Here is a 27,682-nt window from a genome sequence, read left to right as displayed (position 1 = left end):
CGGGGTGGGGAGAGTGGGGGTGTTAGAGGGGGACACGGAAGCCGGGAGCATGGTCGGGAGGGTTGGTCTTACCATAGAGGGAGAGCATTGGGTATGTTCAGCTGGCTTTAAAGAAAGGCAGATAGAGATAAGCTGTAATGAGTCTCCCATGAAGATGCCCGGTATTCTAGGTCTTGGCTAACACAGGAGCAACACAGTGGCAGAAGAGGGCAAAAGGAAACAAGTGAAAGAAACGTGAAAGCGTAGGCCTGGCAGGTCCTGGGGCGTCCCCGTGAGTGTGGGGTCTGTGTTGCTGGGTCCCATGTCAATCAAGGACCCACAGGCATTCTCCTACCTATGCCCTTTAAATAACTCACATCCATAATATTATTAGATAAGCAGGTGAGGTCTCTGGGATTTTGTGGATGGAGGTTTGTAATTTTTTTGTTTGGTTTGGTTTTGTTCTAGAGACAGGGTCTCAGCTCTGTTGCCCAGGCTGGAGTGCAGTGGCATAATCACAGCTCACTGCAGCCTTGAACTCCTGGGCTCAAATGATCCTCCCACATCAGCCTCCCTAGTAGTTGGGACTACACGCATGCGCCACCAAGCCCCCCTAATTTTTTTTTTTTTTTTTTTTTAGAGATAGGGTCTAACTATACTGCCCAGGCTGGTCTCAAACTCGTGGCCTGGCCTCAAGCGATCCTCCTGCCTTGGCCTCCCAAAGTACTGGGATTACCGGTGTAAGCCACTGTGCCAAGCCTGTTTTAATTTTTTTTATTAGCCATTGTTAACCTATGAGGACTTGGGCTTTATGCACTTTAGCTTACTCCAGGCAGGGCCAGCTGAAGGACAGAGGCCTTGCTGACCCCAGAGCCTATCCTTGCCTACATATATTTAAACAAAGCAAGGGCAGTGGCCTCTCAGGTTTAGGGGAGACTGACTTCAAGTCAACACTGACGAGGGCCTCCAGAGGTGGCCTCAACCCACTCCATAATGGGGCTTGTTCTCAAAGCTCAGGCTCAGGCAGGAGATGGCCTTGCTTAGCTGTTGGTCTATAGGTGTGGCGAGCCCTGGCCGTTGGCATGAAATAATGAGTGTTGAATTGTTTTCTAAACTTGAAAGCCCTGTACACAATTTAGGATACTAACACCCCAGGAAGCTGTTCTCACGGGTCTGACTGCTGAACTCATTTGGGGGTAAAAGCTGAGGAAACTGGCCTCTGGTGAGTATCCCAGGGCCAGCCCTCTCCCCGAGTTCCTGGAGCCTGGATCTGGGAAGGTGCCCTTATTTTTTGGGCTCCAGCACAGAGGGCTCAGCCCTGACCGATCTTGACAATCTGAGCTGCTAACTCTTTCTAGAAAGTCAGGACTTGGCTTTTACCCTCCACTTTCAGATGGTTGCTCTTGTATTTCTGTTTTTAAGGTACAAACAAGGAAAATGTGCAATGGAATTTTTGAAGGATGGAAATGTGCACAACTAGACATTTGCTTGCAGCCTGAAAATATTTCTTGGGTAACAGATTTCTCAGCAAATTCTTTTTTTTTCATAGCTAGTTGGTAGGATGCCCTTTTAGGGGATGGTGGAGATATAGGGTGAGGTGAGGGAAGAGAAAGAAAGGGACACTTCTCTAGGCTTTTACGGAACACTCTATATCTGGATCTCTAGATCTCAGCTTCTGCTTCATGAAGATTCCACCTGCCAGGTCAATCCTTGTGACTGCAGGGTGTGGGGTCCCTAGGATTTGGCTAGCAGGCTGAGATTGAACACAGAGACAAACATAGGCAGACACACACACACACACACACACACACTCTCTCTCTCTCTCTCTCTCTCTCTCTCTCTCTCTCATACAGGTATGCACAGAAGAAATTTCTTGGCAAAGCACCTAAACCCCTTTTGCTCTGGTGTGTGATAGTTGCCCAGGATGGTCAGGTCTAGCTATCCACTGGCACCTTTCTGCCCCACTCCTGGCCCAGTGCTTGAGCTCCCTTGCTCATGGACAAGGAGTTCTGTGTTTCTCAGGCTTCAGTGGGGGCAGGGAGGGAGGTCCAGAGGGAGGTAACCTACACCATGTTAACTCCTGAGTGTTGGGCAGAGTTCCCAGGAAGCTTGAGCCATTGCTGGCCTCTTGGATCCATCCTGCAAACCATCACAGCTGTCCATCACTTCTAAGAACCCTGGGAAAATGCTTGAAGGTCTTCTGGGTCAATCCCAGCCTGAACAGGACCAAAATGGAGATAATTCTGACAAGACACCCAGGTACGCTGCTTACTGGCCTAACTGAACCAACCTCTAGGCATCAGAAAAACAAAAACAAAACAAAACAAAAAAACAAAAAAAAAACCCTGTTTTATTTTACTTCTTAAACATTCAGAATCCTTCATTTGGGGTTTTTAAACATTTGTCTTAACTGTCTTTTCTCTTGTTGCATTTTATAGCTCCCATTTAAGACCTTGTCTATTTAAGTCATATTTCACTTCAAGACTTGACTTTGGATCTGTTCAGATAATCTTGATAGTATTTTGTATTTTAATAACATGTATCGATTTAACATTTCCTATGGCATGTCTCTATAACAGCAGACAAGAGAAAGTTATGAGGACAGTAGAAAGCGGAAGAATGAGGACACTCTGAGATCTCTGTGTGGCATTCTCCTGCCCGGTAATGACAACTCTCCAAAGAGACCAACTTTGGAAGAATCTAGAGACTCAAAGATTAACTTTTTCTTGAGCCTTAAGCCACACTGTTCACAGGGCATTTGACTAGCTGGGACAGTGTTGCCTCTAACACCACACAAACCTGTTTTCACATGAGGAGCTATGTTTACAAGGTCCGTGGTCTCAAAAATGAATAACCACTCACGATGAAATCAGAGAGCAATCCCTGAGTGATTTCTACATGGTAACAATAGGAAGCAGCCTAAGACACAGCCCCTGCCCCCAAGGCCTCCGAGGTCTACTGATGCCCTGGGCATTTCCTACGTGATCCCACGTCATCGTTGGAGTCTTTGGTACCCTTTCCCCTTGGCAAGTGAATCCCCTGCTGAGATGGAAGGAGAGATTGGACTTGCTGGAGTTGGACATCTGTGGTACCCCAGGATCAGCACTTTTAGTCTCTGTGGTTTGCCACTCTGTTTAAATACCAAGTACGGCCCCTTGAGAAACTACAAATCATCAGTTCTACCTTTGGATGTAAATTCAGAATTTGTTGGTAGCTATCAATACTTGGGCCATTAATCTCTGACCCCTTCCCAGATTTGCTGCCGGTGCCCTTGAGTTAGTTTGTAGTTTCTCCATCTGTGGTCTTTCTTGGGGAAGAAAGGGGCCGTAGGATTCCCTGAAGATATACACCCCCAAGCCTGGAGACTACATTCCCCTTTTAGGGCAGCCAACAGAGCTGCTTACATAACCTGAACATTCTGGCTGATTTTCAATATGGCACTGTCTCCACTAATGGTAGGCGTGGAGAAATTTCTGAGCAGCCAATTCTTTCATCCTTGTTTTCTAACGATCTGGTAATTTTCAACAATTTCATGATATTGGGGCAATTAACTTAATTTGTTCACGTAATTGATATAAATGAAATCAGGTTATTATTCCGTATCTGAGGCAGAGGTCGGGCATTTTCAGAGAGAGAGAGCTCTGGTTAGTGGTTCCAGTTAACAGGCTCAGGGCAAACAGAAAGGAAAGACGATCTCCTTCCTTCAATATGCTTATGCAGATTGCCTTGTTTTGGCAGAACTGGCAGTGAGAAGCGGAGTGGTGCAGGGCAGCTAATGAGAGGGAGGTCTCTGGAAAGCTGTCTTTCTGAATTAAGTTCCGGGTCAAATGAGAAGTAACACTTCAGTGGATGAAGTCTTTTTTCTGGAAGGCACTCACTGTGCACTTATTTTCATCGGAGTGCCAGGTCTAGGCCACATTTAGGATGCTGAGGGGCGATACTCAGGGAATGCCAGAGGCCAGCAGAGACAGGATCCTCCCAGGTGGAGGATTTTCCCACCAGGATGGTGTGGGAGGCTGCGGGATGTGTTTCCCGGTTGCCACATTACATGGTCTCTCTGGAGACTTAAAAGGTAGTTGAAAAATAGCTCTTCACCATACGAAAAAAAGTTTTTTTTAAATTATTATTTTTTTAAAGCACAGCCAAGGGTAAGAATTATAGAAATTCAGGGGCTGAGCAGTAGATCTCTAGGCTGGAATACCCAACCCAGTTGTCCTCCACAATACTCTCCTGCGGTCAGGTGGCCAGAGAGCATTGTGAAGGGGGCATAAGCCATGGCTGCATTCTCCTTGGCAGGATGATTTTGAAAGGTGCAGATTACCTCTGATCTCCTCCAGGGAAGGCTGGCCTTGGCCCTACAGAAAAGGACTGCCCAATTCCAATGGCTGCCGTTGAGACAATGCTAGGACCTCAGTGTCACTGAGATTCCACGCACCTCTGAAGCAGACGTCAAAAGTAATGTCATGGGAGTGTGAGTCTCTAAATCGTGGTCCTGCTATAGAACCCTTGCTGTATTTTTTTAAATGTCTTGTCCAGAACTTAGGGAGGTGGATCTGATATATATTTAATTCCAAGCCACCTGAAGGTCTCCATCCAGCCAGTACCCCCTCCCCATGCTCCACTTCTCCGCTTGTACTACCTCCAATCTCAATTTGATCTGCAAGACACAATAGCTGGTTCTGTTGGGGGGTGTCATGGTGTGGAGAAAGACCAAGGGTTGGGGCTTTGAGGGAGAGACCTTGGAGGTGATCTATGTAGGGAGGAGGTGGTCAGGCTGGTGCACAGAGAGAGCTGGGAATGGCAGGGGTCAGGGGCTGCTGGAGACATCTGACACCAACTTCATGGCCAGGAGCCAGCAGGTGTAGGTTAAGGGTGTGTGTGTGGGGATCCTCATGATCCTTTTATCTCCCCTTCCCACCAGGATAAATGCATATCTCAGGAGGAGTCGGGAGGTGCTGAATCTTGGAGCCACTGGGGGTGGCAGCAGGGCAAGACATTTTAAGGAGGCCAAAGTCAAGCATGTTTTAAGCTGCAAGCCTTCTAAAGTTGAATGAACAGGTACTTGCTAAGAGAGGTGAAGGTTAAACAAACGTCAGCTGGGATAGACAGGAGCTGAGGGTAGAAGCCAGTGGCTTTCAGACAGAAGAGCAAATGAATGAGATATGCGTAGCTGGAAGCGATTCTAAGCAGAATTCCCATTTTGGTTTGGTGTGAATGGAGAGACGGAAGTGATGGAGGAGGAGCACTGAACAGAGGAAGACAAACAAAGGGCAGGGAACGCACCAGGATAAAGCTAAAGATGGACGGGGACCATGGAAAGGACTCTGCCCCGGGCCACCACCCTCAGATCGGAAACCCACGGGCTTTTGTGTTTCTCCAAAGTGGAATTCCAGCTAGAAGGAGAGGGCCTTTCTTGCCTTTCTTGTGTGTTTGGAGTTACAGACACTGAGTTGAAATGCCCCTTCAGAACTCCCCTCAAGGGGTCTTTGGCCCCAAGGGGACTGGCAGCCGGGCTCCCAGTGTGGGGCTGCAGCTCCTGGCCCTCTTTTGCTCTTCCTGCTTTGTGTGTGAAGCTGTGGATGGCTGAGAGCTATGTCCTGTGCTACTGGCTGCAGTGACCAGTTTGCTGGATGGAAGTGGCTGAAGCCTCAGGGTCTCACTGTTATCATCTGCAACCTGATAACTCCCAAGGTGTTATTACCTGCCAGAAACACACTAAACAAGACTGATTACAGAATTGCCTGGGAGTTTCATCTTCCCCTGGGAAGGACAGCCCAGCATCTAGTCATTCAAGCAAACAAACCAACCTCCACCAACAAAAAGCCCATGAAGAATAAACGAATGAAATCAGCGTGCCAGTAGTGCTAACTACATCAAAGAATTCCTTATGCCAGAGGGAGAGGTCACAAGATAGAGAAGAAAGGCAGAGAAACAGAGTGGGTGAGGCAGGGCGGGGCAGAGACTCAAAAAGGAAACAAACAGATGATTCCCTGGGTGGGAGCACCAAATATGAGAGTAAATGGGCATCAACAGAAGTGGCCATGCTTCTCGAGGCACCCTACATATCTTTTAGCCTTCCTGTGTCTCCTCACTACCAGCTCATGGCATCTTCTAGGTGCCTTTGCTTTACAAGCTTTCTGGAAAAAACCCCAACAGCAGGTTGCTGAGCCTGTAGGAACTGAAGTGTCAGACACTGGCCAGGTACAATCAGCTGTCTGGCCACAACAACGGGTGTGCCAGGCAACTTCCTCCCACCCTTACATGGAGGGGAAGGGAATAGAGGCCCGTACGTGGGTTGATAAGATGAGAACAGGAAAGGAAAGAGCATTTGAGGGAAACAAAAAGTGACTCAGTTTGGGGCAGAAGGTAGAGGGCAAGGGGAGCCTGGACGGGTCAGAGCCACATCAGGACCTCAGCAATCTCACACAGCTGAATTAACAACCCAAATTGGATGCCTATAAAAAAACAGGTTCCCATGACCTTTCGGGTCAAACCTGCAGGGTACTTCTCAAGGCAAAAGCTTTTGAGAAGACTCGCTGCACCAGGCCACTTCTCAGGCCCGTCTCTCTGTCCCCACCCCCTCAACCCCACATCACACTAGTTCATACAGCAAGCCTCACCCTAGACCTTGAGATCCGGGGCCTTCGGCCTCCTCCCAGGGGACTGCTGATGGTCAGATGCTTCATCCCACTTCTAGGAATGAGGGTGGCTCTGCTAACTCTCTCAAGGGCCGGCTGTACTCTTAAGCAGAGCAGAAAACAGCCTTTGTGGGGGGATGGCAAGGGACCTCACAAAAGTATCCTCCCCACTCAGGGGTCACGTTGCTAAAGGCTCACCTGAGATACAATAAACATTCCACCTGCAGGTTGAACATGGCCTTCTCTTCAAGGTACAATGATTTATTAGAAGGACAGCTCACTGAGTCGCTACCACCCAGCATGAATTACTGTGCTGGAATCACTTCATTTTGAAACAAGGCACCTTGGTAGCATTAGGTTTGTTGGGGGTGGGGGTTGTTGCTGAAAGTGGGAAGAAGCTAGAAGGGACTCCAAGGGCAACAGGAGGCTCCAGCAATGAGAAGTGGGGCTGGAGGGAGATGTCAAGGATATGCTCTGCCCCACCCAGCTGTCCTGAGACCACGGAACTTGATTTAATCTATGTGTCCTAGAACCAGCTCAGGCCACACCCACCAATGTTATCTAGACAATGGTCAGCAGCAGCACCCACTTGAGCCCCCTACTGACTGGGAGTTCCGGTCACCTTGCTGTGAAAAACCTGTGAAAGTGAGCAAGCTGTTTCCTGCCTCTGGCCTTTTGTGTCCTCGCCTAGAAAATTTGTATATCCTCAAGCAATACCACACAGCGGGTGCTCAAGGTATCTTTGAGGAATAAACAAATAAGGGTTTGGGCTGGGTGGTCTCTAAGGTGTGTACACCCTAATGTCCTTGGACAAATCTGCTTTCTGACCACATCTCTCTACTCTCCTTCCTCATCACAACTATGGGCGGTGATAGTGCCCATTCTGGCCCCTTCTCTGCCATGGCAGGGGGCAGGAGGTGTGGTTACAGCCACAAAGGCAGACGGAGAGAGCCAGGCCCACTGTCCAACGCAAGCACTGTGGGTTGCAGGCCAAGAGAGAGGGCTGGAGTCGTGCAGGCTGAGCTGACTCACCCGAGTGGGTGGACGTGCAGCAAGTAGCTCTCTCTATGACTCAGGACTGACTGCTTTTCTTCCATCCTTCCAGGACCCAGAGCCAGAGAGGAGCCCGGCTTGCTTGTGATTGCTTTTCCTCCATCCTTCCAGGACCCAGAGCCAGAGAGGAGCCCGGCTTGCTTATGGTTGTTGTGGGGAGTAGTGAGCGACAGTTATTGGAAATTGTGCCTGTGGGCCTATGGTGGAAAGATAGTAAGGTAGAAAGGCTTTCAGGGCCTGAAGGTGGGGAAGACTTGGGACCAGTACCCCGACATGCTGATCCCTGGACACTCCCTGCCCTGCCTTGTTGCTGCTTGCTCCCTCTGGCCCCCCTCCTCCCAGTCTCTTTCTTCAGCTGCAGATGCAGATGCCAACTGGGCAAAGGGAGTGGTGCTGCTCTGCGCCTCCTGGCCTTTGTCTTCTGGTCCCTGTAACCAGAGACACGGATCCCGGTGTGTAGCCTGCATTCTGTCTGAGCATCCCAGGGGGATCCCAGGCTTTGTGGATCCAGCATCTGCAGCATCAACCGACACAGAGAAGTCAAGTCAGGCAGCTCCGCCCCAAGTCCCGTTGCCAGGAGGCACTGAATGAGGAGTGCGGGAGCCACTGGGTCCTGCCCTTCAGTGATGCCCAGGCCAGCCTGGCCCAGGGATTTAGCCAGCGGGCACTGTGGAAATGCAAGAGCCAATTCTTGGACAGAAATGAGTTTGAATCCAAGATTTGCCTCCCATTCACCGTGTGGCCCTGGGCAGATGTTCGTCCTGTCTGAGCCTTGATTTCCTCATGTGGAGAGTAAGCACACGGGTTTCATCTGATCATGTGTATGGTGTCCTCAGCATGATGCCTGATCCGTGTTCCTCAGGTCATCCTCATGTCGGTCCTCTCCTCCTCACATTCACAGCCAGTGCCGCCTTCGCTTGGCTTTATTTCCCTGCTCTGGACACTTCTGTGCGTCGTGCAAAGCCTTCAGCAATTCCTCCTGTGAGCTGTGCCCAGAAGCTCCAGGGCCAGTGTTCTTTCCCCTCCCTGTGCCTGCTCTGCTCCCTGAAGGTCTTTCTCCTGCTCCTTTTCTCTGGAGAATCTCCAGGTGAGCTCCACCAAAGCCAAGGGAGCCTGTCCTCCCCTGCTGCCCTTCAGCACTGTGGCTTCGGGGATTATCTCTATGCAGATGATTCCCTGCAAGAAGCATCCCCACGAAGCCATGGGCGCCTGATGGCAGGAAACACCACCTCAGAACCCAGCAAGGCAACGGGGGCAAGGAAGCATCTACCTCCAGCTGTCAGAGAATGCCCAAGTCAGAGTCACTGCAGAGTTGCAAGAGACCATCCCAAACCTCTCACTCCTCACTTCTGCATTCAAGGAAATTGAGGCCCAGAGAATGGAGCTCATTGCTCTAAGTCACCAGAGCTGGAAGCATAACCAAGGCTTCTTCACTCACAACTTGGGAATGTTTCTCTATGTCCGTAATGCAGGAATTCAGGCTGCCCAGCACTTTCTATTGTTCAGTATACTTTAAAGTACAGAATGGAAAAGAAGGGTGTCGGGAAAGGCTGTTGGCCCAAGCAGTCAAATTAATTCCAGTTTGGGATGTTTAGGGAGCAGTTTTTGATGCTATAGTAACTTTCATGAAGAAGCGCAGGAAAATATGATTTCAGACCCAAGCACTGAGGAAGAGCAAGAGGCTTCCCTAGAGCAGCAGGACATTGCACTCGTATCTCCCCGGCTCACAGAGGAAGAAAAGCTCGGATTTAGACCCAGGTGATGCATTGGGAGGAGAAGGGCCGGGGCCCATGGCTCAGATACTGAGGCAGAATTCAGCGTGACCACACAAGGGGGCCTGAAGACGGTCCTCTTGCGACACCTGGCAGTTGTTCAGCGGCATCTCCCAGATGAACAGAAGTTTGTGGGTCCTGATCTCCTCGTGCCAGAGGCCCTGGCCCAGGCCTCTCCGCTCCTCTAACTCTTGTCGCTTCTTCTTCTCTAGTGCTGGGGCTTTGGGTACCATCTTGTTGTGAATGACGCCATCCCCAGGCCTCTGACCAGTGTGTCCACCTGTCCACCTGACGTCTCCCCTCCAAGGGCTAACAGATACATCAAAACTGTGCTCTGGCTTTTCCTCACTCACACAGGCCCTGCCTCCAGTCCACCTCCTTGCCTACCTGCTCCATCCTTCTCTGATTTAGGCCAAACCTCCCAGTCCTCCTGGGCAATTCTCCCCCTGCCCCCATGCAGCCTGTCAGGAAACACTGTTAATTTTGCTTGCAAAACAGAGTGATGGGCTGACCATTTTCCACCACTTCTACTGCCACAGCTTTGCTCCATGCTATGCATCTTCCACCTGGATGACTGCATTTGCCTTCTAAATGATCTTCCAGATTCCACCGTTGACTCCTACAGCCAGCCAGAGTGGTCTCTTTAAAAACCAGAGTCAGGTCACGTGACACCTCTGCTCAAAGCCACCAGTATGTCCCCTTCTTGCTCAGAGTAAAAGCCCAAAAGTGGACCCTGTTAGTTACCCCTCTGCTACCCTCGCCTCTCCTTTCCCAGCTCAGTCTGCACCAGCCAGGTTGGCTCCTCCTGCCCTGCTACCTCTTCTCCCAGATCTCCACATGGAGAATCCTCAATTCCTTCATGTCTTTGCTTTGTTCAACTCTCACCTCCTTAAGGAAGCCCATCTTATTTAAACCAACACCTGCCATCACTGCTCCCCAGCACCTTGGAGCCCCCTTATCAGGCACTGCTTTTTTTCCTAAAACGTCTATCATCTTCTAACACATCGTATGAGTTCCTTATTTTCTGTCCTCATTGCATTGTGAATTGTCTGATTATTCCCATCTACAATGCAAATCTGTGAAGGCAGGGGCTTTTGGTTTGCCAACTGATGGATCCCAGGTGCCTCAAATGGTGCCTGACATATAGGAAGTGAGACTCTAAATGTTGTGGAATGAATGAATGATGGTTCCTGAGAGGGAGGGGCCCCATAGCCCAGGAAAGAGAAAAGGTGAGACGAGTTTAAATGTGGGGAATATTTGGAGGAAAGTTAGGGTGGATAAGGCATCTGGGGAGGGGTTTAGGAGTTAAAGATGGCAGGTTACAGGTGAAACATCCTCATGGATTACACTGAGGCTAACAATGTAGACTCTTTCCAAATAGACCATATCCCTGGGAATATATGTCTTGTGATGAGAGTACGACTAAAAATACCTGGGAAGGCCCGGAGCAGGGCCCAGGGATGCAGGATTTTCTGAAGGATCCCATGGGATTGGAAGAAAATGCTGGGAATGCCCCAGAGGCAGAACCACCCAGTGGGAGGGAGTGACCTCTGAGGATTGAGGTGTTGCTCAGGTAAGCTGCTGTCCCTCACACTGGCTGCAATGTGAGCGCAGTGTCAAGCTGGACTGTGCTTTCAGAGCAGGCCCCTCGAGGCCCAGAGTCATGGGCCGTGGTAAGTGTGTGTCTGCTGGCTTTGATCCGGTTGTACCTGTTGGCCATCTCTATGGGTGTAAGCATATCTGGGAAACAGTGCTCTCGACTGTGGGTTGTAAGTTATAATTAGACTAACCAAAAGGTCTTGGTTGGAGACTAGGCCCTCCGAGTGACACCAGCAGTAACTTTGGAAGGAATGTCATTTGCCTGGGTGCCACAGTTCCTCCCATTCCACAGTGCTTTACCAGTTTATATAGAGTTTTTAAATAGATGCTCTTATTTGAGCTTCAAAACACACTGCTGTAAATACCACATTCCTCTGACAGATGAAAAAACAGAGTCTCTGGGCATGTTGGTAACGCTTTGACAGGAAGCAGCAGCAAGACTCAACAATCTGCCAGTTTTCTGACTTCAAGTCCAGCTTTCTCCTCTCCCAAACCGCCTTCCTGCCTTGGGGGATGTTATGTTTGTTCTTTTGGTTCGGAAGACATCAGTTGTGTGGGAGAGGGAGAAAGTGGCTCCGAAATAGGTGTTGGGTCTCAGGACACCTCCTCTGGCTGCCACTCACATGCACGGTTGCCACCCTGTCCCCCGACAATCCTTCGGTGGGACTTCAAAGCCACAAACACCTCAGCCCGGAGCATCTCAGTGTGGGAGGACACAGGGGCAGCGGAACTCTCAGGGTGGCTGATTATTGCTTATTTAGAAAGTGGAAAAACCCTGTGGTTATTTAAGATATCAATTACAGAGCGTAAGTTCTGAGTAAGTCGTGGCTAGTGGCAGTACACCAGGAGGGACAGGTAAGGTTTCTGTTTACCAAAAGGCATTGTGGAGTACAGAAACCGGGAATTCTGGCCTAGCAGGAAGTGAGCTGGCCCCAGGAGGGCTAGGCTGACTCTGAGGCACTGGAAAGGTACTTAATCTCTCCATCATCACCTTTAGCATCAGCAAATTGGGGATGAGAATTCTTACCTGTCAAATTTCAAGGGTAGTTTAGAGTTAAGTCAGATAAATGCAAAGTGACTTGTAAATAGAAAACCACTATTCCAATGTCAGGAGCTGCTGGACGGGTTCAGGCCTCCTCCCTATCCCCAACAGAGCCCCCTTTTCTGCATAAATTTTATATCCTAGAAAATGCTTTTTTGTTGTTCTTTTTCTTTAAAGACATGAATAGTTTGGGAGAAAATGGCAGACTGAGTGATAGGCGCCTTGCCCACTGTAGGAAGAACCCACAGGACCCCCGGAGCTGCAGTGGGCCACTGTACAGGGGGGCAGCTTGCTGTCACCTTTCTGCGTTTTCCTGCTGTGGGGCTCTTGGCCCCTCTGCATAGATTTTCATCTGCACTGCTGTCTGGAAAGGAAAACTCCTGAGGGCAGAGCCCACTGCTGCCCTGTCTTTCCTGTTTCTCTCCCTGCAGTGTCTCCCGCGGCTGAGCACTGCATGGCACAAGCTCTGGGCACAGAAGCTCTGGCCTTTATGTGCATGAGTGGGAAGAGCAACTTGGGGCTCATCCAGCTGCAAAACTGGGGTCCATTCAGAAAGGGGAGAGGAGTCTCAGAGCATGAGTAGGGAGACTGATTTAAAAAAAAATGATCTGAGGATTTACTGGGAGAAGTTAAGAGAAAGTGCACATACACACATACACTCACACACATACACACATGCATGCACACACACACAAACATACACACTCACACACATGCACACATGCTCACACACACACAGACATGCACTCACTTATACACACATACACATATACACACCGGACAAAGACAGTTCTCAGAGACACAGGGAGACAGAGGGGCCATGGTCTCTGGAGCTATAGGATGAGCAGGGTTGGGGCACCAGGCTACAGCGGGGGACATGTGACAAGTGTAACAACCGCTTTCCATAGTCCATCTGCTGAAAGAGGAGCAGACAGGGGTTTCTAATCTGGAAGAATCTGGCAGGCAAGATAACACAGCAGTGTAACTGACTGGGAGCAAAAGATGGAGTGGAGAGGGGAGTAAGGGTGCATGGAGGGGCTGGGGGTGGTGGGCTGCGTAGTTCCAAACATCTTAGATCAAAACTCTAAGGCGTCTGCTCTGTGCTGTTATTCAATGGTTCAGTGCATCAAAAGTCTATGCAAACATTACCAAGTCTCTTAATTAAGGAAAAATAATGACAAAAAAATTAAACAACACATGTTAAAGAAAGACCGCAAGAAGGCTTGCCTATAGATAAAGAGAGATTTAAACATGCCAGGTAACAGAAAAGACATGTGCAGGAACCGGTAGGAACTGTATAGGAGGAGGCACCTCTTGGGAGAAGGAGGTGGCAGGAGGCCTTGCAGAGGCTGGGGTTCTGTCTGAGGCTAGGGAGCCAGAGGCAGGGGTGTGAGAGGTCAGGGGTCGAGGGCAGGGGTGGCAGGTGCATGTGGGAGTGAGGTGCTCACATGGGGCCTGCTTCCACAGCAACTAGGAGGAAAGGTCCACCCAGAGCAGCTCTCAGTAGGTCACCCACCACCTCTAGAGAAGAGTTCAGACATGACTGATCCTCCCCTTCTCATTCCTCTTCCAAATGAGCCTGCAGGGACCTAGATGCCTGCATGGGCTGCTGATGTTAAATGAAAACAGAGCCCATTCAACCCAAGATCATGGGTGGTCCTTGGGTAAGGGTGGACTATGGCTGACGATGTAGGCTGAGTCTTAGCCTTAACTCAGGGTGTTCCACTTTGAGAGAGCTCCCTTCTGAGATGCTGTGGGGATGGAAAGGAGAGAGTAGGGAAGGCAGTGACTGGAGGAGAAGGTAGAGGTCAGAAGAGGTTTGGGTCCCTGCCCCAGCAGCTGCCCAGAGTGGCAAACATCCCCTCATGTTCTCACTCCACGGCTCCCAGAGCTGCTTCCTCCGATACAGTGTGAGTCATGCCAGGCTGATTGTACGGGAGAGAGAAAAGATGCAGCAATCAGAACTTAACAGAAAAGGGGAAGGCCTAATGCGTTCCAAAGTTAAAAAAAAAAAAAGATTTCAAAATAAAGCAACAAGGAAAAAAAACCTTCAAACCAATTCAAACAAACAAATAATAATAATAAAAAAAAGAAATAAAAATAAGAAGGTGGGAAGAGAAAATAAAATGAAGGAAAAAAACCGGGGAAAGACAAATGAGTGTTAGAGCAGGCACGGACGGTTAGGGACAGACGCCATGTACTTACGTTTACCTCGGTGATTGCTATATCAACAATGCTACCCACAACAATCAAGGCATCAAATGTATTCCATGCATCACAGAAATAGTGCTGCATGGGGCAGAGAAGCCGAGGAGAGAGAGAGAGAGAAGAAAAAAAAACCAACAACAAAGGAGAAAACAAAACAAAAGGGAAGAGGAAAAATGAAAAAAAAAAAAAAGGCATGGAAAAAGGGAGAGAAGAGAAAAAAAATGAGAAAAGAAAGAGGTTACGTGGGCATATTAAACACTCTCTTACCACTCTACAGTTCTGGCGGCTCAAACCTGGATAACCTGGTTTTCGCAGGGTGCAGAGGCCTGACAAAAGCTGGGTTAGTTCAAAGGTGGCGTGGGGCTGTGGCCACCCCGGGGAGCCGGGCGGTGTGTCCCCTGCACCGCCACTCCCTCTGCTCAGCTCCACGCCCCAGCCCGGCACCACCGGGCAGAGCTGAGGTAAATGGAAAAAAAAGGAGGAGAAGCTCCCACTTTTTTTCCCCACAGGACGACGGCAGGTTCAATAAAAGACATGACTGGAGGCGGGTAAAAACAGGAAATTAAAAAAAATAAAAGAAGGTAAACAGAGAGAGTGAGAGAGAGAGAAATAGAGGAGGCAGAGAAGGAGGAATGAGGAGGTTTCCTGGGGAGGGCAGAGTAATACTCACATTAGTCTCACTGAGAATGACGTCAATTATGCTGCCAATTACGATGAGGAAGTCAAAAACATTCCAGGGATCACTAAAGTAACCCTACATAAGGGAGGGCAGGCAGGATGGGGATTAAAAAGGAATATTAGACAGACAAAAACAGAGCAACACCACCATCAGAATCATCGTCCAGGCACCTCCGTGTTGCCTCTGGAGTTCCGGACGCCCTCACCATGGCCAGGAGCCCAGGAGCCCAGGAGCACCAGCAAGGAAGGAGCAGCAGGGAGGTGACACTCTAACCCTACTGCCCGCATTCCCTCGGTCACGTGGCCCCCATCCTACAGATCCACCCACCCTACCCCTTCTCTACAGAGGCCCTGTCCACGTCCCACCAGGGGCAGGAGAGGGTGTGGGGGTGGGGCGGTGCAAGTCGCCAGGCGGCAGGATGTGGCTACTATGCTCTCTTCTCAGTCCACGCTGAGCATCTCCTGCACCCCCAGTTCTCTTCCAGCAGAAGGGCCTGTCTGGAGGGAGGGAACACAGGTGTGTGACCCCTCAGAGGGTAGTGGGCTCGGTCCTATGGGTGAAGCTGAGAATGAAAAAGGCTTTGAAAACCACAGCCATCAGTGTGGGCCACAGGGTGGCAGGTTATCTGGGCTCAGAGGTGACCCATATAAAGCTCAAAAATAAAAGAAGGACCAAATTGTTAAAACAAGATCCATAATAAGTGCAACTCGTGCAGATCAAATCAGGGTAACCCTAGTTCCTGCACTGGGTGCCCCAGTGTTTCCAGGGGCAGTTCCAACCCTGGCAAAGACTTTCCTAAAGGAAAGGAGACAGAGGCAAGGCTGGGCTCCTAGTCTGGGAGTGGGTTATGTGGCTCTCAACAGAGCTTTCTGAGGCTTTCTAAGCCCCTCCCCAGGTTCTTTCATGGTCATTTGGAGATAGGGTCCTGCTGAACGCAGACGCCACTCAGAGGGCACGCGGTGATCAAAGCGTTTCCTGAGGATGGGTTTGCTAGGGATAGGCTGGTGGGCTGGGAGAGGCTGGCCGCCTAGAAGGGGATGAAGACAGTGGTGCCCTGAAGGAGAGATTCTGGCACAGAAGGGGAAGACCAATGTCCTGACTTTACCACTTGATTCTGTAGCTATGGATTTTGTTTATTTTTCACCATGTTTGGAGAACAGAAGGGATGAATGTTCTTAAAAGACTCTTTTCACGCACTTGGACAACGGGTCAACCAAGGAATGGGCTGTCCCAGAGGCCCTATAGGACCCCAGGTGTCCTGGATGAGTGGACTCTTTAGCAGATGGATTTCTTGGGTGTAGGAGGTGTAGGAGCCTGCACAGCAATGTTCTGTGACCGAATGGGGGCATACACCCCCAGCTACAGGCAGTCATATTCCCCATGGGTGGAGGGGGAAGGACTGAGTACTACAGAGATTTGCCTTCTTTAAGAAAAAACATTCACGCCTTTAGTTTAGAAATGGTCTGCAAAGGGGACAAGACAGGGCTGGCCACATTTTTTCAGTGGGACCAGCATTTTCCTGCCCTCTGGGCTTCCAGGAGGTGGAATTCTAGAGGTTGGAGTGGGGTATGAAAGCATGAAGCGTCCTCCGAGAGGTTCCCAGATCTCTCCCCAGCTCACTTGAAGGCTGCCAACTTTTCCTCTTTATTTTTTACTCACAAAGCCAAGAACCTGTGTTCTTCCCTTTCCTCCCAGCTCTATCCAGCTCCCTTAACTTCCCACTTCCCAGCCATGCCCTCTTTCCAGAGGGACCGAAAGACGTGCTGTCCTGGGGCTGCTATTCTTAGCGTGGGAGGTCAGGTCACAGGGAAAGGGGCCTTTTGGTTCCCAGGCATTTCTGCCAAAAGAAAACAGAAACGCCACCACGGAGACTGGACAGCCAGGATGGGGGAAGCAGAGATTAGCTGACCAGGGCGTGGGTGAGGTGAGGGTCAGCTTCAAATCAGGGCTTTCTTGTTGGCTTCCCAGGGGATTTTTCTGAGTATAGTGGAGCCTATGAGGCAGAGAGACTTCTTTCTCCCATTTAAGTCATATGCTATGAGCAGGAAATAACCAATGGGCTCTCAGGTTCTCAGATATCATTCACAGGGCAAAAGGAGAATAGTGATTTTGGGGAGAGGGAAATAAGAAGTGAAGACCCCAGATGAGCTACAGCTATGCATAAGTCTTAAAATTAGATTTTGGAAATCACTGGGAGACCCTCTTGATATGAATACTGTCTTTGTGGGGTGGAGCTATTTCAGAAGGGAAGGGCAGGGAAGTCAAGGAAGAGAAGGGAGAGAAACAAGAACAAGAGCAGAATCCAGGAATTCTCTGCATCAGCCTAGGAAATGTGCAAGAAAATATTATTTGGGTGTGGGAGCAGGAGGAGAGAGAGGAAGGTGTGAGTGTCAGTGCTCAAGAAAGGAGGATGAGTTGGAATCTTCATCCACCAGAGAGACCTGAAACAAAATGGGTAAGTTGGCCTTGGTCTGCAACACCTCTGAGATGGAGAAAGGAAAAGGAAGAAATGGACAGAACAAAGGTTTGGTGTTGAAAACCAGAGAAACACACAGTTAATCAACGGGCGCACCAGGGTGAAAGGCTGAGACCTAAAGGAACCCTGTTAACCGCCTGGCTGTGCACCCCTGGTCACCCTTTCTTCTGGATTTCTTCATATGTGTGCAGACAGAAGGCACAGCCCCCTCTTTCTTGACCACGGGAGCCCCCTCTGCCCATGGCTCCATGCTGGCTCTCACTGGATTGGCATTGGCTGGGCTCTGTTGGAGTTAAGACCTTGTGCCTCACACTTGCCCTCAGCGGGCTGTGCTACTGCAGGCTTTAGACTGACATCTGTGTTCGGTGGCACACTACCTGGGGGGCTGCAGAAACCAACCAGGTTCCTTGTCACCGAGAGCTCCTGTGCACCCAGCCCTGGGGGATTTCCGCAGAGCTGGAATGCAGCGGGTGAGGGTACATGTCTTGGGGCAAACAGGGTCCCTTTAAGAGGCAGCTCTTCACCCTGACCCATCCTCTCACCATCCTGCCTTTGGTGCCCAGAGCCCCTCAGTCCTCCAGCTGGACCATGAAGACGATTTCAGGGCCAGCTTTCAGGCCTCCATGCCCATTGCTCCTTTGTCCCCTCCTCCCATCTGGACCACACCCTGCCCAGAAACAAGGCCCAGGTCCTCCCTGCTAGTCCCCAAGTCCCCAGGTGGTTGGGTTCTAGGAGGAATACTTTTCCCAACACTCTCTGGAGTGGAAGGGCTTGATGCTGTCTCATCTCTCTTCTCTCTGTTTTTTCCCACCCCCTCGGTTGCTGGAAACCATTAGTAATAGGGGTTTTAAGGGTGTAATGGAGAAGGGAGGGTGGGAAAAAAATCATACACGTCTTACAAAATCAGTCTGACCTGGAGCCTGGTTATACCTGCTGCCCCTTATTTCTCTGATGATTGTGTCCCAAATGGTTGAGAAGTAAGGGGTTGGAGAAAGGGTTTTCCTGGCTCCCCTTGAAGTGGCAAACCAAACCTCTTACTGTCCAGCTCCTCAGAGCCACGCAGGGTGGGCTGCCCGGAAGGGAAAGCGTTTTTGCAGCTGGAGGCCATGCCCTCGCCATCCCCCAATCCCACAGGCTGAGTGGATTTTCCCCTCCCAACTCCCCACTCTGGAGATGTGTTCATAAGATGGGCCTCTCCTCTGGCCATCCCAGGGCAGGTCCCGTGTGCACCCCAGGCTCCCGGTACCTAGGCCTGAGTGCCGCAGCACCTCCACTCACTGATAGGGGTAGGCTGAGAAAATGGACACCAAATTGATATTGACATCAGAAAATCATTGCTGGGAAGGAACAACTGCTGCAAAAGCATCATAGGATGCATTTCACATGCACAAGAATTGTGGATTTTCTTCCATCTTGGTTATCCATGCCCTGATTTGGCTCCATCGTTGGAGATATACCAAATTGAAAGAGGTAGCATAGCGGTGAAAAGCATGATCTCTGGAGGCAGATCTGGGTTCAGACACTACCTCTGCCACTGACTAGCTGGGTAGCCTTGAACAAATAACTACCCTATACCACTGTTTCCACACCTAGAACATGCGATAAAGCACAGAATTGAGGTGAGGGTGAAAAGGAGACCATGCATCCAAAGCACTTAGAACTTGCCATTTCTTCTGCTCCCACCCCCAAGGCACGTGTGTCCTGACCTTTTATTGCTTTCTTCTGGTCCCAGATACTGTGTCTTAACTGTGGGGCCATGGTCCAGCGATGCTTCCTGGCTGTGAAATGCCTGCCTCACGGGTCCTCTGCTTTTTGGGGACAAGACATGCCCATCTCCCAGTGGGAAAAGGGATGGGATGACTACCTATGTAAGAAATCGTGGGCCTCTTGCCAACTGGAGGCGCACTTCCCAAGCCCTCTGTTTGCAATCGCTTAAAACAAAAAGCAACCAGAGTCCAGAGGCTTCCACCTCATTACAGCTTCAAGTGCAATTTCAAGAATCTCGTCATCACTGTTGTCTTTATTCTAGTCGGCTGGAGATTGAGCTTTCTGAGGGGAGGTAATAATAATCTGATTATTATCCATAAGAGCACCAGCCCTAGGTCTTGCATAGGGCTATTGTGAGGACCAATACCTAGGAGAGTATTTTGAAAAAATCCAAGAGATGCCTATTCTTTATACTGACTCTATCTGGCCTCCTCAGAAATAGGTGTTCTGGATGTGTGAATGTTCCAGACAGAGGATGATGACCAAAATCTCTGAATTTCTACCTTTTAAAAAAATGTTCACTTTAAAGACAGGGTGTCTCTCTGTTGCCTCAGCTGGAGTGCAGTGGTGTGATCATAGCTCACTGTGGTCTCAAACTCCTCAGCCTCCCAAGTACTACGCCCCTCTAATTGTTTAATTTTTTTTGTAGAGATGAGGTCTTGCTATGTTGCCCAGGCTGGTCTGGAACTCCTGGTCTCAAGTGATCCTCCTGTCTCCGCCCTCCAAAGTGTTAGGATTACAGGTGTGAGCTACTGCGCCCGGCCAGCCACTGTCATTATTTACCAGCATTGCTCTGCCTAGTGACGTAGGAGTCACAGGTTCTATTTTAGGTGTGGGACTGAACAGCAGGGAGACAAAGCCTAGGTGTGTGAAAGGAGGAAGGAGGAAGCTGAAGGTTCTGGAATCTTGAGTTCTCCTTTAGTCTGTCTCTCAGGCCTTTTCTGTCCATCTTCCAGGTCACTAGTATTCAAATTCTCCTGAATGAAATCTGGCTGACGCCGTTTGGGATTGGTGACAGGGTGCAGGTTGTCACGGCTGCATTTTGTAAGACTCAAGTTCATGTAGACAGTTAACTGCTAGGTTCTTAGGAGCCACTCTTCCCACCGAAGAAGGCACAGGCCACTCTTCTTTTATCCAGAGGGGCGGCGGCAGTGGGCCGTTTTCTGTCTGTTACAAGAGAGCGGCGAGGGGACTGCTGTGGAAGGGGTGACGGGTGCACGCCTTTGCCCTTGAATTCTGGGTCCTTAGCTCCTTCTCTGCCCAGAGCAGAGGCGGCCCTGCCATCTCCTCAGAGGCAGCACCAGCTTTCAATCAGGCTGGCGGCAAGAAGGCGTCCACGAGGAAGTCCGCACACCTTTCACTCCTTGCCTGGGGTGGTGCTGTCAGTCTTAGGCATTTGGAGGGCAGAGGTGCCGTCACTGCCGTGACTCTTTCTTTCTCTTCTCTGTTCCTTCCTGCCTGCCTTCCTTATCTGCCCCAAGAAACACAGGGGAGGCAGCCAGCTCCTGAGTGCCCCGGCCCTGTGGGGAAGCTGACTCCGAACACCTGGTTTCCCCTCCTAGGACACATGGAGCACGGAGCGTGCTGGCTGGAGGGGCTGCAGGACTTCTGGGCTGGATAAGAAGTGGGGCTGCTGAGATTGAGACGGAGAGTGGAAAAGGACAAAGGGTCCTCTGAAGGGCCCTTGCAGACAGGGTTAGGAACATCAGTCAGCAAGCAGCTGGAGGCTGCCAAGGTGGGGCGGCGCCGAGGGAGGGAAGGGCAACAGATGGCTTCGCTGGACCTAGGGAAGGGGGTCCCTGCAAGAGAGCAGAGGTCCTGCTTGAGTGAGCAAGCACTGGAGAGAGCGCAGGTGCGCCAGGCAGGGGGCTGGGCAGAGGTGGCTGTGCGGCAGGGAGCCGTGCCCAGTTCCTGGAAACATTGATCTTTTCTGGGTCCCAGAAATGATGAGAGCCGAATGAACCGGGGAGAGGAGCTGGGTCCCACTGGCAGCTGGCAGTGGCGGTGGAGGTGGTGAAGTCTCGGTGCGTGTCTACGTGTCTATGCAGAGTTGATCCCATTGAATATCATGAAAACAATGGTAACCGACACCAAGCGGAGATAATATAAATTGTATTACATCAGGATGCCATTTAGACATAACAGTAATCATGGAAATTAGTGGCGCCTAATGGAGAAGGCATAACTGGAGCACACAGCTGCCAGCAGCCTGGGAGGAGGTGGGGATTTCTGCCCTCCTCTGTCAGCTCCCATGCTGTGATGTGTTAATTCAGAAGCATCCCAAGACACACGCTGCACAGCTAGCGTGAGGACTGCTTGGACAAAGGGCAGGAGTGGGCAGGGGGCTGGGTGCTTGCCTCATGAAAGGACCCCAGGCGGGTGGAGGCGAGGGGAGCTGCTCTCCTAGTTGCAAGAGGAAAACACTCCTGAGAATGCACACTTTTAACTGGACACTTTCTGCTCCCAATTTTCTTTGGAATTAAGGCTTTTCCTCCCCAGGACATTTTTGAAGGCCTTCATCCATTTATTTACTGATTCATTTATTTATCTCATCAACACATAATAAGCACTTACTAAAGGCCTGTAACTATGCAAGGCTTGGGCATACAAACATGAATCAGCCCTCCTGAAGCCTGCCATCTTCCCCGCTGGGAGCAGATGAAAATTTGGGGTTATGGGTTAAGCTCCATTTGGGGGGCCTCAGGAGGCTCTTTTTCTGCCTCAGTTTGTACCTGGGTAGATTGGGGGATCCCAATAGCTGCTTCACACTACTCATGCTGGAATAAATGAGCCGTTATCTGCAAAGGTGCCTCCAGGACTAGGGTGCTGCATCAATGCCTCCTTGGAGGGGGCAAGGCTGGGCAGACACATGGCCATGCACACAGGCAACTTTAAGCTCAAATGAACAGCACCATGCACTCTGAAGAAGGGGAGGCAGGAAATAAGCAGCATCAGGTGTGGCTGGAACAAGGAGCAGCAATCTCTCCTTTGCTATGGGAGGGCTTGAATCTGTGGCAGCCTTCAAAACTGCCTGCCTGCCTAGAACCCCTTCCAGTCCAATCCACAGGACCAAGGCCATGGAGAGAGATTTCCAAACCCCAATCAGAGAGGTCCCTTCCTGCTTAGCACTCTCAGAAATCTCCCACAGCCCATCCTATCACCCCTGCACTGTGCCCTCTCTAACCTAGCGGGAGAGTGCTCCTCTGCCAGGGGATCTGGCCGGCAACCTGCACCCACACTCTTGAACAAGATGTGAATAAAATGATAGATTGCCTTCACTTCCCACAATGAGCCTCGGGTTGTACAGGCAGGTTACCTAACCTCTCTGTGCCTCAGCTTCCCTACCTGCAACATGGGAATAACCAGAGTACTTGCCCTTGTAGGGTTTTAATTTTATTTTATTTTTAGAGACAGGGTTTAACTCTGTCATCCAGGCTGGAGTGCAGTGTTGCAATAATATTTCATTGCAGCCTCCATCTCCTGGGCACAAGAGATCCTCTCGTCTCAGCCTCCCAAGGAGCTGGGACTACAGGTGTGTGCCACTATATCTGCCTAATTAAAAAATAGATTTTTTTTTTTTTTGTAGAGATGGGGTCTTGCCCAGGGTGGTCTTGAACTCCTGGGCTCAAATGGCCCTCTGGCCTTGGCCTCCTAAAGTGCTGGGATCACAGGTGTGAGCCACTACGCCTGGCCCCTTGTAGGGCTTTGTGAGAATGATACGAGTTCATACCTGCCTTGTCTGGCACCGAGAAAGTGCTCACTGATTGCTGCAGTTGCTACTATTACTGTTGTTGTTGGGGTTCTTGCCGAGAGGCTACCTTCCTGTACTGCCCACAGCCTGTGTCACAGAAGGTCCTTCCTGCCCCTAAGGCAGGCTGACCCAGTGCAGGGCTGGAAGCACTGGCAGCACCCTGGGCTTCAGTGGGTCGGGTTATCGCCGACGCACCCTGTAGGTCTGGGAATCCCTCTTCTTCCTAACAGACCGGCGTGTCCCAGTTTCCTTCCCCGTGGCAGGGCCAGAGACGGAAACCACAGTGTACTTTCCCACCGGGCTTTTTTACACAGTGTGAATAATTTTCTACATTAAATAATTAAATGTAATAGCTAATATTACCCTTCCCACACGAAGGCTTTATGCAAGTCATATAATTATTTTTTATCCTTCATAGTGACTTTTAAGCTCTCCAGCACAAGGCTGGAAAGAAACCTGTCACAGTGTTGCAACAATACGCAAATCCCTGAGTGCAGAGCCACGGGGTGGGGGGGGCGGGGGGAGGGGGAAGGTCCTCCTAGCAAAGCTGGGGCCTGCCTAAGGAGCACTGCGTGGCACCAGGTGCCCCGTGGGCACTCTGCAAATAAATAATAATCAGGGGAACGCGGGAGCTTGGCCCACACAGCTTTGGCCTCTGAATTCTGTACCGATGGTGAAGGCTGGGGCGAGAGTTGCTGCATTTCATCCCCAGCTGCTGCCCTTCTTTCCCGGTCCCTTTTCTACTCCTTTTAATGCATTTCTCTACCTAGGGATTCCTGTGGACGGTGGCAGACACTGCAGTTTCTCAATAGATTGGATAAACAGGTTTCATCTAAAAGTCACTAAGAGGCTGAGTCAGCCAGCCTGAGGCTATGTGTGGGTTCTTAGAGAGGGGGTGACACTGGCCACCACGGGGCGCTGTGGAGCTCTGTAGGGACATGGGCATACAGTGGGTGGGGAGACTATTCCAAAAAGAAGAGCATTGGGCCCAGAAAGATTGAAGACCTAGCCCAAGAGAATGTCTAGGTTTCCGTATGACTTTTGAAATAAAATTCTTGCTTGCTCTTCAAGTTTTTCAATGTGAATATTCCAGGTTAGTGAGGAAATGCAGTCATACAATCCAAGGTATGGTCATATTTCTAGTGGCAGTGTTATCCTTGTCGAGCCTCGGCCACTGGCCAGCCACTGAAGACTCCCCCACTACCAGTGTCACTGAACATCACCCATGAAGGGTGCTCCTTGGATAAATATTTCCCAAACATTCCACAGGGCCCAAGGATGCTCCTTCACTGGGCAGAACCCTCTCACATGTTGTGGGACTTTCAGCATCTCAGTCCCACCCACTAAACACTAAATGTCAGTTTTACCTCCCCGAATCATGGTGATGCCCTACGGATTTCCAGAACTGTGTTCTGTAGAACACTAAGTCTGTGGAGGTGTTAATCAGCATTACAAAAAACCAATGAAACAAAACAAACCCCCAAACAAAGACTCTATCCTCCAATAAGCCTGGGAGGGTTGAATTTCAGAACTTTCGCCTGGGATAGTCTCAGGGCCCAGCACCTCTCACTGGCCCTGAGTTCTGCACTGAACTGTCTGAGCACACTTGAGCCAGAATTTCCCTGACCTGGGTGGCCATGCTGCTAAGTCCTGCTGAGCACGGCACGGATAGCGGCTCCAGAGCCACTGTCTTTGCCTTCCATCTCTGCTTTCTTTTCCAGTAGACCACCCCAGAGAGTGACAAGCTCCTGTGGTGGGTGGAGAACTGAAGGGGGTGTCCTTGCTGGATGCTGGAGCTTGTGAGCCAGGGGCTGGAGTCACTTTTGCGAGGAGGGGCACCCCAGAGGAAGCTGCCTGTCTTGTCTTCTGTTGGCCTTCATTCAGCTGACACTGACAGAGATGACAGGCACACGGTGTTACTGTGCTAGCATTTGGAAGGAGGTTAGTATGGATGCGACCAAGAGACAGTCCTGCTCAAAGACTATCCAGTCTTGCTGGAAGGATGAGACATTTCCATCAAGAGCTCTGATTAAGTACCAGAAAAGAGAGAAAAGGGTGCTCTGGGAGCTCAGAGGTGGTGGAGACCACTTCTAGCCAGGCTGATCTTGGGAGGCAGCTTGAAGGATGCAGCACTGGAAGTGTTTATTATTTATTACATGGAAAAGGTGAGAGCATAGGTGGCTCTGAAAAGGAGACAAGGGCTGGAGGATGGGGCCGGCCAGAACAGCTGCCTCTGTGGACAATGGGGAACCACGGAGAGGCTCATGGGGGCACTCAGGACCAAGCAGAACCACGAGGAACAGCGAGGCTTCTGCAGGGACCCAGAGAGGCTACGGCAGGGGAAGGATGGGAGGGAGAATGCCAGGCAGGAACCAACAGTCTCGATGTTTGAACGTGACCCAATCACAGCCACTTCCCTTTCATCCCAAATCCTAAACCCTTGTCCCACTAGACTGCCACTTTTTTTTCCTCAGGCAACATCTTAGACTGTTCTTGAATACCTTCCCAAAGAGCAGGGCTGAACACAGAGCAGTGAACGACCAAGGCCTGGGCTCCTGCAAAAGATTTCAAGGCATTTCCCTGTATATCAAAAGACTACATAGAGATGAAAACATCTTCCTCAAAAGTGACTCCAAGAGCAGGGCATTTGTTGCTGTGGTCAGGGTTATCCCCACGAGGCTGAGAAGAGCCACTGGCCCTGAAGATCTGCCCTGAGGCTCCACAGAAGGCCCACCAGGAGATGGAAAACTGAGCCGGCCAGACTTCTGAGCCTCAGGCTGCCCTGACCATTGTAGAGGCGGAACACAGGTGAGGTGGTGGGTGGTGGGCAGAGTGAGGAGAGAGGAAAGATTGTGAAGGAAAGAAGAGAGCTGTATGAGAACGCCTGTCCCTAGCTTCAGCACTGGGCTGGGGGCGGGGTACACTCCCCCATTATCCTGTGTTTTTTATAGCAAAGAACCTCTTAGCCAAAGAGAAGTGCAGAAGGTCTGTCTTGGAAACTCCTTTTATGGAATCATGAGGCCTGTAAATTCAATTCTGCACAGCTGGGAAAAGGAGAGGACCCTGATTCTATCGCAAACATGTCCAGCAAGGTCTGGGAAGGCCTGGCTTTTGAGCTCCTCCAGGGCAAGGATTTCTAGTACGGGAGAAGGAGGGGCAGAGTCAGGGACCTCTGTGATGCTCAGTAAGGGAGGACGTGGGTGAGGGTAAAGGTGCACACTGAAGACCCCAGATCAGATTATGCAGTTCCCCCACTGAATGACCCATCCCTGTGGTTTCCAAGGACAGTCAGAGGAAGTCCACACCCCTCACTGTGGTCCTGAAGAGCCTGCGCACACTGGCCTCTGTCCAGCCCTTTTCATGTCACCCTCTGGACAGCAGGGCAGCATTCTGGCCTCCCTCTGCCTGTCCACAGTTTCTAGAAGGCCTGGAGGACCGTTTCTTTCTTCTCTGCAGCTGGCCTAACTCATCCCTACTCTTATCCTGGGAAATGATATTTTCTTCTCTACCCCTTTCCTTCTCCTTCCTCTCTTCTCTCCCAGTTTCCTTATGATTCTGCACGTTCTCCAACTCTTCTCCCAGGACTTGAAGGCTTCTGGACAGGATTCTTGGAGTTTCTATCTTCAGAGGGAATAGATAGCGCTGACTCCTAAAATACATCTCCAGCCCAGATCGCCTGTCTGAATTCCAGATTTTCACAGCCTACGTGACATTTTCTAACCTAATATATCCCCACATTCTCACTTTAAACTGGTTTCTTCCTGTTCTTCTCTATTTCAGCAAATGACACCACTCTTCCATCCACTCAGGGAAAGCCAGGAACCGTGGAGCCGTCTCTGATTCCTGTTCCTCACCCTCACATCCAATTCGCCATCCAGTGATGTCATGACTCTGCCCCCCTCGCTCCATCTCTTCCACTGCCACCTGCCTTCCCAGCATCAGGCTCCTTGCTGCTCCCCATCTCACCACACCAGTCATTTGTCAATGAGCAGCCAGCATGCTGGTTAAAAAATGAAAATCAGATTATATAATCCCCCCACTGAATGGCCCATCCCTGTGGTTTCCAAGGACAGTCAGAGGAAGTGCACACCCCTCACTGTGATCCTGAAGGGCCTGTGCACTCTGGCACAGTCCTTTTCATGTGCCACTCTCAGTTTCCAGAACGAGCTGAGCTTGCCCCTGCCTCGGGGTCTTTGCTCTTCCTTCTGCCTGAAATGCTCTTCTTCCGGCTCCTTTTCAACCTCCAGAGCTCAGCAGAAATGGTGCCTTCCTAACCTCCTTATTTTAAACAGGTGCCTCTTCACCCACACTCTTCCGTTTCCCCACCCCAGCCCTTACCCCATCTGAAACCTTTGTTTATTGTGTATTGGTGTCTCCTGCACTACTCTGTGAGCCCTATAAAGATGGTACCATGCTTCAACATCATCACTGAGGCACTCAAGAACTACTTATAGAAAGAAAAGATGGAAAAGGAAGTATGGATAAGTGGAAGTTACAGAGGGGTGCATTTTAATTCAGTATAAAGAAGGATTTCCAACAGAGCTACCTCTAGAAACAAGGAGACTCATATGGCAGAAAGTAGGACTGTGTAGAGATTTCTGCACTGATGGAAGCTCAATGGTCTCAATCCTTTCTGACACTAATATTCCGACTTTCTTTTCCTGGCTCACAATTCTCATTCATCCATTCATGCATGCATGCATCAAACTTTCACTGAA

The 27,682-nt window shown here is 50.3% G+C and overlaps 1 protein-coding gene across 22 annotated transcripts in view; it reads right to left on the bottom strand.

Annotated features, from left to right (window-relative positions):
• Nucleotides 1-27,682, bottom strand: part of CACNA1C (calcium voltage-gated channel subunit alpha1 C) — a 638,552-nt gene that overhangs the window by 50,478 nt on the left and 560,392 nt on the right. For 9 of the 22 annotated variants that reach the window (XM_054526654.2, XM_054526661.2, XM_054526649.2 and 6 more), the window contains 2 exons: nt 14,289-14,372; nt 73-105 (listed from right to left, as the gene is read on the bottom strand). In XM_054526654.2, the coding sequence (XP_054382629.1) occupies nt 73-105; nt 14,289-14,372 (117 nt within the window). Of the gene's footprint in view, nt 1-72; nt 106-14,288; nt 14,373-14,961; nt 15,046-27,682 lie in introns of all 22 variants that reach the window. The other 13 variants (XM_054526660.2, XM_054526651.2, XM_024256472.3 and 10 more) reach the window with 4 other exon arrangements.

Source organism: Pongo abelii, chromosome 10 (genome assembly GCF_028885655.2).
Source record: "Pongo abelii isolate AG06213 chromosome 10, NHGRI_mPonAbe1-v2.0_pri, whole genome shotgun sequence".
Lineage (NCBI taxonomy): Eukaryota > Metazoa > Chordata > Mammalia > Primates > Hominidae > Pongo > Pongo abelii.
This window is presented reverse-complemented; position numbering and strand designations above follow the sequence as displayed.